The sequence below is a fragment of the Typopeltis vanoorti genome, chromosome 1 (assembly GCF_054136105.1).
Source record: "Typopeltis vanoorti isolate ZY-2024b chromosome 1, IOZ_Tvanoo_1.0, whole genome shotgun sequence".
In the NCBI taxonomy this organism is placed as follows: Eukaryota; Metazoa; Arthropoda; class Arachnida; order Uropygi; family Thelyphonidae; genus Typopeltis; species Typopeltis vanoorti.
Genome location: NC_143549.1, coordinates 9,096,924 through 9,109,136, shown reverse-complemented (window position 1 = coordinate 9,109,136; position 12,213 = coordinate 9,096,924). Strand labels below are relative to the sequence as shown.

At 36.6% G+C, this 12,213-nt stretch overlaps 1 protein-coding gene across 1 annotated transcript in view; it reads right to left on the bottom strand.

Annotated features, from left to right (window-relative positions):
* LOC150109769 (uncharacterized) overlaps positions 1-9,682 on the bottom strand; it is a 32,785-nt gene extending 23,103 nt beyond the window's left edge. Inside the window, exons 1-3 of the mRNA XM_090396217.1 lie at positions 9,592-9,682; positions 9,135-9,279; positions 4,910-5,052 (exon numbers count right to left, since the gene is read on the bottom strand). Coding sequence (XP_090252343.1) covers positions 4,910-5,052; positions 9,135-9,279; positions 9,592-9,682 — 379 coding nt within the window. The remainder of the gene's footprint in view (positions 1-4,909; positions 5,053-9,134; positions 9,280-9,591) is intronic.
* Positions 9,683-12,213: the final 2,531 nt, after the last annotated feature.

Here is a 12,213-nt window from a genome sequence, read left to right as displayed (position 1 = left end):
TATAGCTACCCTCCCCCCGGCCGTATGGCAGATGGGAACCAGAAGAAGATATAAACCTTAATAATTAATTCTAAATCAATATATTTTCACATTTTTTCAATGTTTTCTCTTTTGTTTTCTGTTTCTTTCTTTCTTTCTTTCTTTCTTTCTTTCTTTTTTCTTGCAGTCGGCAAAATTAGAAGTCCTTTTTCAAACGACTTTAATATTTTTAAAACATATTCGGCGTTTTGATACAAAATTCATGTATTAATGGGAGTGTTCATGTTAGAAAAGTTCAATATCTTAACAGATTCGTCTCCACTTCGCGCGCGCGCGCACACACACACCCACAATAATCAGTTTCGCAATCGTCCTTATAAACTGAAGTTGGACAGTTGTTGATTGCACCGTAATCCGTCTATCTTAGACGTGAGATTACGTCCGGACGAAGCATCATGAAAAGAATCCGAAGAAAGCAACCCTTAATTCGAAGGAAGTAAGCGGATTGGATGATTCCCAATCCTCAACAAGACAGCAATCAAGAGAATCGTCAAGGAAACATAAAAAACAAACGCTTATTTCGAAATCATGAAACAGAACCGGTTCTGTTTTTAAATCTTACGTAAACCAAATTCGACCGCTGCTTAAATTAAGAAGCGCACGAAGTTCGTCAGCTTTTATTTCTTTAAAGTTCTCTTTTTATGTGAATGAAAGTATTTTCGCTGCAAAAAAAGAAAGTTAATCTTTCTGTACTTCCAAACAAATTCTGCGAATTCACTCGGAAGTCAGAAAACGAATTGTGCACGTGCATGTAGCGTACGCGGCGTTTCTTGCGAAACCAGTTCACGTTTGACCGACTGTGTGTTCGATAACAAGAGGGGACTATTAAAAAGCGATACGAAGTAACAACGAGGACGGAAATAAACCGAGACAAGCAAATAAGGAAATGCCGTCATGAAAAAGAAGCGCGTTTCGCAACCGCATTCTTGGGTAGCGACCCCGTCCGTTAGTTATCGCAACAACTGAATCTGAAGCCACTCAAAAAATAAGTAAACACCGATTAAGATTCGTTTTGGTTAACCTTGGTTTCGAGAGGAGGAGTTTTTATTTATTTATTCTTTTTATTTTATTTTTATTTTTTTTTTACGCGCGTTTGTGTTTGAACCGGAAACATTGGGCGGAATTATTCGACCTGGTCTTGCTGATTCCACAGCGGCTAAAGGGCAGACGTTCATTGATTTGAATCTCTTCGAAAACTTGTTGCGTCCGTTCGTATGAACTGTTCTAACGACAGAATTAAAGCGGTATGCAGAAGATACGGTAAAAGAAGGTTGTAGGTTCAAATGCTACGATGACACTCTAAATGTGCTGTTGGGAAACGCATTTTTTTTTTTTTTTTTTGTCAGCAATCACTGACAGTTATGTTTGTTTACTTTTCAAACAGAGATCTACTCTTTCTTTCTTTTTCTTTTTTCCTTCCTTATCTTTTTACTTTTTTTATTTCCTTTATTATTTTTCTTTTTCCTTTCTTTTTTTCCCCCTTTAATATCACTAATGATATCTTTTTTCTTTTCGTTTTTTCTTTTTCTTTTTTTGCAGTAGCTCCATTGATTTTGTACTCTATTCCTATTTCTGTTGTTCTCTAATTAACCATGTCTGTTAGCTTTCTTTCTTTTTTTTTATCATCCTTTTATCCTCTTTGCTCTTATTGTTGCTGTCATAATCTTCTCATAAAAAGTGAGATAAGCTCTGAAGAAGAAAGTTCGTTGTAATTAAAAAGTGGATACTTTAACCACAATATTTTTATAGGCTCTTGTTAATGATATTGTTGTTTCGAATTTCAAGAGAGGAGTAACATTTTCGATAACAAAACAATAACACTGCAGCCAACCTCCAATTTACTATTTGGCTCGCGTTTTCAAACATGATTTTTTTATGAGATATCGCTTATTTATTTTTCGTTTAGACGAATATGTAAAACAGATGACCAATAATTATTCACATTTTTTAATCAGATGACCGGTGTAGGCGAAGTAGTCCGAATTTGTTTAAGTCTGATTGCTTGAATTTATTAAGAAATCTTCAACGACGTAAAAAAAAATAAAAAATAAAAATAAAAAATATAAAAAAATTGTCGAAATTGGCTGTATGATACGATCTGTATAAGTATCCGCGGAAGGGGGGAGGGGAGCAAAAGAAGATGGAAAAACACTGTAATGGGCGGCATTTTTTTTTTTTTTTTTTTTATAGTTTCAAAGAACTTCATAGCGATTTTTTTACAGTGGCTGCTTGATGACGTAACCGGAATTACCAGGAGAGAATTTCTGCAATTCTTGTGACATGAGTAGCCAGTGACTCACTCCAGTTCTCGACTAAGAGTCTGTCGTCACTACTATTACTACTACGGAGCTCATCAAGACCATCTAGGGTGGTATTTAGCATAATTCAGGAATTAACCTGTAACCACTGCCATTCGAATTCAACCCCATTACTGCATGTTTTCTCCGTAACTGCTAAAACCAAACTCTTATGTTTTGTTAACTATCTTGTTCGCTTTTTTTTTTTATTATATTCCATCCTGTGATCCTTTATCCAATGTATAACAAAATCACATCTTGCCAAGAATAGTGAAACCTGGCTCTAGGAATGAGATGTAGTAACTGGATCGAGTGTAATGGGTATACTATTTTTAGGAATCACAGAAGAGATAGGAGAGGAGGAGGAGTACCACTAAGGATATCAGATGACTTAGGTCAAGTTAGGGTAGAAAACCAAGAAAACAATGACGGTAACAATGTCCCATGTAGCGCTGAGTTTGAGGCTAACAGAATCAAATATATAGTGGGGTGTTGCTACAGATCTGGCGGCTCAGTTGCAGGGCCAAGCATTTCTTCGTCCCCTGCAACATCCTATCATAAAATGTAAAACAACACATAGACAACTAGAACATTAAAACACGAACTCTAGAAACTATACGAACACAGTTAATATAGCATTCGCACCAATATACACTTCACAAATCACCAGAATCCAGCCCCTACATTCCATCCATAAAAAATATCAAACAACATAAATAGTGAAGGCTAAAAAAGCTAACCCTAGTTTCGAAGGATTAGCACACCTTAATCAACTAGTCGTCATAATTACAATTATCATTGTTGTTATTAATACTGCTAATTTTACTAACACCGAACTCTTTGAACAGACTACAAATGTTATTCATCCTGTAACTGTCAATACATTAAGTACACTTAATCCCTGTACAGACGAAATAATGAAACTAGATCTCATTTGTATATAAAACATACAATATATGCAGGGTAATGAATAAAATGATGTTTTTATATAGCATTATGAATATAAGTATTTCTTGGTACATATGTATGTACGATGTATATTGTAATAGTGCGTATCAACTACGAAGATTGAATTTTTAAAAAACTTTTATCATTAATAATTGTACATGTATTAATTCTACTTACTGTGGAAAAACGAAGTGTTTAGCAATGACACTTTCGTATCATGAATGATAAAAAAGTGTAACCATTCTAAAAGATCAATAAGATTATTATTTTTATTGTTATTAAAAAATTATAATTATTCGTTTAAATATATTAATTCTACTTATTGTAACTAATATTTGCATTATAGTGTCAATCTTTGCTTATCTACTTTTGTGCATATGGAAATTACATGACAGAAAGAGAATAAATATCAAAAATTATTTTTTTTAAATTATTATCTTCGACTACAATTCCACTGAAACTGAATCACACAATCAGAATTCTGCTTGCTTATGACAACATGGAATCGCGAAGTACTTGGAATATCGGCTTCTTCATGAGAGGAATCAGACGGGAAGAACCAGGGAAAAAAAAACAGTTTGAGAAAATTTAAAGATTTTAAACCTGTAGTTCTCTAAAGTTCTTTCTTAACATTATTTTGACCTCACTGCAGGACCCCAAGAATTCAGTTGAGATGATTGCAATTTTCCTAAGAATTTAGAAATCATCCAAGGGTTGGATAAGAACGGAGAAGAGAAGGAAAATGAAAGAGAAGAGAGGGCAGTCAGGAGCCAGTGGCTGATTCCTGAATGCGATGTGCTAGTCGGATAATATTTTTGACAGGAGGAGGACACAAAAGATCACATTAGATAAAGATCCCTTTCCCCCTCCCCTGCAAACTGCTAGATGATCCCTTAATGATCCCTCCTCCCCAGGATGATTACTTTCGATATACTTTCAGAGAATAAAGCAAAACGGAAGTGCCATGAAAAAAATCACTTCCGGTATCGGTGACCTCTTTCGTGTCAACCACCATGGATGGGTGAGAGACCGATATCGGAAGTGAACACGACAAATGGCGGAAGTGAGCGTGCGGTATTATTTTATCACCTAGTTAGCGTCAATGGTTCCGAAACGACACTCAAAATTCATCCCGTTTCAACAGTCGTCATTGAACGGGGGGGGGGGGTTAAGGAATCATCCTCGTTGTGGACTTGTTTTTACTTACTTTCGTACAATCCCGTGAAAGTTATTCAGGCCTCGGGGTTATGACGTCCCTTGATTGAAAACCGGAAGGAGGTTGTACCTTCCGGTTTCTATGATGACCAGGTGCGGCAGTTACCGTTTGTGTGGATTTCCTTCAACCTCCGCTGAACCTTGGACCATTGTAAGGAATATGTAAACAGAATCACGTGCTTGACAGGAAAACAATACGACGCTCACGTGAAGAATAATAATTGTGGAGTATTTTAAAGAATGCATAATCTGAACCACGTGGGTGGCAGAAAAACAATGTCACACAGAAACACACACAGAAACGTTAAATCTGAATTTATAATGGCGATGATAAAAGAATATTTAATAGCTAGCAAGCAACTGCCATCTATAGACAAACACATAAAGCAAAATGCAAATTTGAAACTCACCTCGTTGATGTTTTTCCGAAATACAAATTGCATGGACAGTGTCAACGGAATCACTCACGGCATTATTGAACTTTGACCTCTGGTCTTCAGTCGTGCACGATCCTGTATATCTTCGGACACAGTCGACGAAATTGCTCCACATCCTACACAGAATGCGAAATTATATTACTTCACATGCACATTGTGTTTCTCTCTCTCTATCCCTCCCCGATACACAATGGTGTTAGAAAAGAGAGAGAGAGAGAGAGACGAGACGAATGTTATACTGGCATAAAGACCGCTGCCGTGACATAAAAACGTACCAGATTACCGACGGTGCATTTTTTTTTAATTCCAGAACGTTCATAAAATGCTTACAAACTTTAAGAATCAAAAATTCTAGCCGCATGTCGAGGTTTGGATTTTGAGCACTTTTATCATTTCTATTTTAGATGCACGCCAAATAGTCATTACAACTATTCAGTTTTAAAGAATAAATTCTATTAATGGGCATTTATATATGAAACATTATATTATAAAAAAAAAACATAGAAAAAAAATTAGCAAAAATACCTGCTGAAGCCAGTTTCTAACTCTTTTCAAAAGAGCCATCTCTTTTAAAATCTTTTAAAAAACCTTTTAAAACCTGTAAGAATGGCCTTTAAAATATATCATTATTTACATCATTAAAAAAATCATTATTTACAATATTTAAATTTTCGCGAAATCATCGTCGCTGTAATATTAATAAGTGAACTTAATATTTGATTTCATATCTTTGATTTTTAACAAATATACTATTATTGTTTTCATTTCATTATATTTGAGAAGTCAACTTGCGTTTAAAATAATAAGCTCCATTAGTTGTGTCATTCTTATCTTAGTTATAATTCCAATCACTAGATGGCAGCGCTTGCCAATTCAAATTTCCAGATAATTCATGGTTTATGTATGTCACTGACCACAGCTTCTGCAAATTACAGGCCCAACGGAACTTGATTAACGTAAAACGTTAATCAAGTTCCATTGGGCCTGCAATTTGTCGATCCCGTTCCACAGTGGTATAAACTGTTTCACAAAACTGGTCCAGAATACTCAACGAGCATTCCATCCAGCTGCACATTATGGATATCTTCATAACTAGATCGCACTACGTGGTATACTGCCTTCGTTTAAAGAGTGAAACGCTGCCATCCTCTTTATCGAGGCCTGAAGTGCCCAATACCATGTTGAATCTCGGAAACAGAGTACTACTCTTTCTCCAATTCTCCACGCAATGTGTGTATGTGTGTGAGAGAGAGAGAGAGAGAGAGAGAGAGAAAACATGTGCAAAAGAAACTTTCCTATGTCCCTGAACGTTACTTTGACCGACGGTTACTTTCCTGTGATAGACGCTACAAAACCCAAACCTCCTTCATTTCGAGAGTGAAGCAGTAAAGTGGTGCTGCAGGGCACCATTTTACTGCTTCACTCTCGAGATAGTACAAGATGCTGAACTTGGCAGTAATTAGCCAGAGGCCTTTCCAGTCATCTGGCGCAAAATCCCATAAGCCACCTCCCAAGTGTTGCATAGAGAGAGAGAGAGAGAGAGAGAGAGAGAGAGAGAGAGAGAGAGAGAGAGTGTCCGAATAAGTATGTTGGACTTACTATCGTACCCGTTTTATGGGCATGCAGACTGGTCGCTCTCTATATAGGTGTCATGTTCGATAATTTATCTTCTCTCGTTGTCCTTCCTTATTCTATCACTTTGTGCGGTACACTAATCAAAATGAGGAGTACAAGAAACATTGCCAGCGCCACTGCGATTAAAATAAATCTCTTTCAAAAACTAATTTCAACAACAACAACAAAAAAAAAAAAAAAACACTGAGTAAAATAAATAAAATATGACAAAATCCCAATAAAAATCACTTTAGTATCTGTTTTACCGACATTGGCATAAATACCAATCTGATTCACGTACACCAACCTTTGGACCAGTATCATGTTTATTCCTGAGAAAAACACAAATTGCAGCTACAACCACCGTCCAACCACCTTCAACGTCAAAATTACTCACTGCATGATTCTTTTCAACACAAGGGTGACACCTGTGCCTTATTCTGATTGGGTATGGCTGGCTAAATTTAGGATCCTATGTGCTTGACCTACTCTGCCTTAAGGTTTCGTTGTCCAATTCAATTAAATTTATCTGCTCTCAAAATTCTGAAAATCACTTTGAGCCTAAAAAATCGAATTTCTGCAGTCCACCTATCCAAATAGTGAAGTCGTCTTAGTAGTTGATCTTAATGTTCATAACTCCAACTGCCAAATTCTACTGTGCAAGCTGTAAAATATACAGAAATATCGGCAACAAGCAATGATTTAAACAAAAAAAAATCATACATCTACCGACACGAACACCCGTAACTCTTTAAACCTTCCAATATCTTTGATATTTTAATAATCAACTCTCCTTCAGGATTTGTTGTAGTGGTCATCTACCCTCTCAGTGACTTTGACTAAAATTTTGTGCAAGTTTTTTCTCCCACAGAACTCCATTCATCCACCCACTCCCTCAATCTCGTATACTTTAGCACAAAAGGTACCACGTGGACAACTTGAGGAATTCTATTTTTTTCCACGATCGTACTAATCGCTTCTATTTCTGTCATTCAAACCTCATAAAGGCCTTTATTCTTCATTCCATTCCAAAAAAAAACCCACTCACTCACTTTATGAGCCGTGGTTGAACAAAAGATGTGCCAAAACATTTGAAGAAAAAAAAAATCTGGCATACCGCAAGTGGCTATCAGCAAGAGCCCGGATTTGTAGTCAGCCTCTGCTAGGACACTCAATAAATGGAAAAAAAAAACAGTCAGCAGATTGAAATCTGACTTCATGAAGGCAAACAGCACAAAACTAGCCTCCGGTACAAACGGTGGGCGCATGCCATCTGGTTCCACGCAAATGACACTGAACTTAACTCTGCTCACCTGCGTTTTCACCTTTCTCTCTTCTAATCCAGATGGCACAAATAAATAAAACTGACTTCCTGGCATTATTCTTCTCCTCCATCCTGCATAGATGTAAATGGCCTTCTACCATGCCAGAGACAGAACATTTGCTTTTTTTATATACAAAAAGAAATCAGAATACCAAATAACCTAGGCGCTAAACATTTTCCCCGTCCTCTCTAGTAGTATTCAAACATTTTGCTCCAAAACAGCTATTACGAGGGTGGTCTGAAAAGTTCTCCACCATAGATGGCAACAGTATCGGCAATATTTTTTTTTCTAAGTTGGTACATTTGTCATAAGCATCCATGCGAACTTGCAAATCATTCTATCCAGTAGTTTGTTTTACACAGCTGTCTGAAGCAAAAGTGTTGTCTGTATCCCTTGAAATGGATAAAATTGAGTATCGTGCGGTTATAAAATTCTCTGTAAAAGAAGGTTTAACGCCAAAAGAAATTCATTCGAAGTTTATAAAAGTTTATTTGGGCACTCTTCTCCTTCGTTTTCGACAATTACGAAATGGGCTGCTGAGTTTAAACTTAGCCGTACCAGCCTTGAAAATGATCCACATGAAGGACGTCCAAAAAGCACCACCACACCAGAAATTATGGATCAAGTGCACGATATAGTAATGGATGACCGGCAAGTCAAAATTCAAAAGAACGTGTAGGATATATTTTGCATGAAGAATTGCAAACGTAAAAGCTTTGCGCAAGATGGGTGCCGCGCTTACTCACAGGAGATCAAAAACGCACTCGCATGTTTCTTCGCAACCATATGCTCGGGGAAGGAGTGTCCCAGGTTCGATTCCCATCGGTGACGTGAGGAGCTGAAAGATCTTCCTCAGCCATAGCCAAGTTAGCCGGTCTTGGGCGTGGATTGGGGTTTTATCCTGGGAGTTTTCATCCCGCAAAGCAGGCAAACCGGCCTTGAGAACTCAACACTATGGACATGGGATACACCGGATCGTAGGGCTGACCACCTTATCCAGTGAACGGTTTGAGGTCCGATGACTAATAAACCCTCGACACCGCAAGGTAAAAGAGGGAATATAATGAAGATGAGATGAGATGAGAAACGATTTTTGAATAATAAAAGTTATTCATCTTTAATCCCTATAATTATAAAAAGTATTAATATGTGAATTGCGAGCTCACGTGGAATAAGGAGTACAAGAGAATTTGAACAAGAAGAATGAAGAGAATAATTTAAGCTTGAAATATTATTTCAATAGATTATTTATTTCTTACTTGCACATGCTGGTTACATCCCTCAGATTTACAGGAAACATATAACGGAGATCGTTGAGAAAGGGTTGGACCATTTTTGTACACGTAGACAACTTGTAAGGACACGAATCTGCAGGTGCAGGCGCAGCTTGTATCACGCCAAACACTGCAAAGAAAACGTTATAAATTAATTATGTATTACAGTGACTTATAAATCAATTATTAGTGATACAGAATATGTTAAACATGGATGCCTGGAAGGATGAAATGAAACTTTTTTGGCGAAGATGGAAGTGGGAAGTTTATTGTATGTCAGCTCTGAATTTTGAACAAATGCGACACGTATTGTCCGAATTAACTGTTAAGTTATCGACAGATGATTCATAAACAAAAAGCTAATTTGCCGTAGCAAAATAAGCATTAACGACCCTTCAAAATCAATCTTAAAATCAAAATCTAACCATATCGCCAGACAAACCTCTCCTCATCGTTGACATCTTTTCGTTCATTTTTGAAATACTTGTACTATCAATACACAGATTACCGACAAATGTCATCTGAAGTGACATTCTAGGACCATAAACATAGTTACACCGTTTAGATCGCTTCTCGGCCTTGTGAGATCAAAGTGTAATTTGTCCTTTGACTTTGACAGAGAGAGAGAGAGCGAGAGAGAGAGAGAGGAAAGACACCGTGCCTAGAATGCGGTAATAGTCAGTGCAGTGTCACCACCTACTGCAAAATATGGAAATATTAACCGTTCTTTTTTCATGCGTATATTCAGAAATGTAAATGTTCTCACTACCACCGATAAAATATGATAAATAAACACGGTCGGAAAGTAACTTTCAAATTACCTTCGTGTAATATAATTAAAGTTTAAAGTAATTTAAACAGTACTTTCTAAGAACTTTTTTTTTGTTACTAATTTGAAATGCTAGCGGAAGATTACATCAAATGCCGATGATATTCAGAGATTCAATTTGAGGAGCAAATAGTCAATTTAAAATTGACTATTTGCTCTCCAAACTGCTTGTTGTAGTTTTTGAATTAGAGCCGAAAGAACTAAGGCGATGAGGCTAGTGTGTGTGTGTGTGTGTGTGTGTGTGTGTGTGTGTGTGTGTGTGTGTGTGTGTGTGTGTGTGTGTGTGTGTGTGTGTGTGTGTGTGTGTGTGTGTGTGTGTGTGTGTGTGTGTGTGTGTGTTGTATCTTTAATTGCGTGTATTCTCGAGTTCAGCCTGCCAGTTTTGTACCCATGAACACATATATATACACTAGCCATGAAAGTGGATGTGTACGTGCCTTCATATTCTTTCACGTGTTCAAAACATGTCTCAGGTAAGCTGTTGGTATTTACATTACTGCACCTCTCTCTTAGCGAATAATTCAAGCAAAATAAATAATGAGCCCCGTTACTCAGTAGGTATAGAAGAATCCGTTTGGTCGGAAAGACCTGGGTTCGTTAGTCACGTGAGGAACTTTTATTTGGCATCTTTTCGACGGAAGGTGAGTTAGCATCTTTTCGACGGAGGTAGGGGTTTTTTCGCCCGAAAACTCGGGTTTTTGGTCCCTAGAACAGGCAAACCAGTCCCGTGAACACATGCATCTGCATACATAAGACATCGTAAAGGTAGAAGAGGAAGATTAAGAAAGAAAGAAAATAAATAATACACTCACGTAATATAATAATTCAAAAGAAATAATAACTTTGTGTTATATCATTATTAGTTTATGTTATAACAAGCACAGGCGAGAAGAACACAAGCATTTAATAAACACAATGCATTCACCTCGCAAAATTGCTTCTATAAGCGCAAATAACAACAACCACATCCTTCCCAGTAAAAATAATCGACCAAGTTCATTATGATGTGTTTTGTGTCCTGAGAACACGATGCACTTATTTGCTGTCGTTCCTGGGAAGAAACATAAATCATGCGACCTGTCGAAGTGAAGAATGCAATTTAGCTTTTACTTTTTATTTCATTCCGAATGTGTTTTTACAAAACAATATGTGTATTAATAAAAAAAGAAATGTTTTATTTCTGTTTTCTTATTTTAGAAATGGTTAACAAATGTTAACCATTTCTAAAATAAGAAAATACTTTTAAATTTTACTCTCTTTGACTCGATGCATTTTGAACAAATTTTCATCCCGTCTCGACCCAGCTACCTGTTTTTGCCTTCTTTTTCCAATTAAGAACCCACTCTCATAATATCTATCTATCCCAATGGTTTTAATAGGCCTTTAAGGCCCACAACCTTCCTAGCATGCTTGGATTTCGTAACCGAAAATATGAGGATAGAATGGTCCTACTCTCATATACCAACATTAAATTAGGGGGAGAAAAAGTAAAAAAAAAAAACTAAAAAGAAGTGGCTTCCTTAAAAGAACAAGAAAGATCAAGAAAGTTTCCATCATTTATATGCCAAAAGGATCAGCAAAGACATTAAATAAAAAAAAGTATAACTTCGTGGTTAATTTGAAGAGTTCAGTGTCTTGAAGCTTTGCTGAAAATAACGAAGGAAGCTGATACGAGCTGAGCAGACATCTAATGTATATAAGACACCGCTACTAATTGAATACGCGTGGCAGTTAGACGCAAGTTGATCGTCTTACCCACGGGAACATTTATTAATTCTGTTTCATTTTCTTATAAAAAGCATTGATCAGCAGTGAATGTTTTTATCTAATCAATTTAACTTTCTCAATTGTATTTTTTTTTTTTTTTCACTTTTGTCTTCAGTAACGGACGTTGTTAATCTGCACTGATACCGGATGTATGCAATTGCTGCGAATAATAAATTTAAAATGCCTACCTCGAGCAAATATCAGAAAGGTCATTTTGATTTTCTTCTTTCGTAGTTCGCAGAAATGCCCACTTCATTTCTTCGTGGTGGACAACATCTAATAGCGCTTCTTTAGCAAGATCCCAAGGTACGTTTTTCTTTTCCATTATTATTATTTTTTCTTTATAAATTTTCCATTAATTATTTCTACTATTAATTTCGCTTGCGGAACTGTACCCTATAGGATGCTTCATCACACATTAAGCCGTCTGTTATTTATATGCCTTTGATTTTATGACCTGCAAATCCT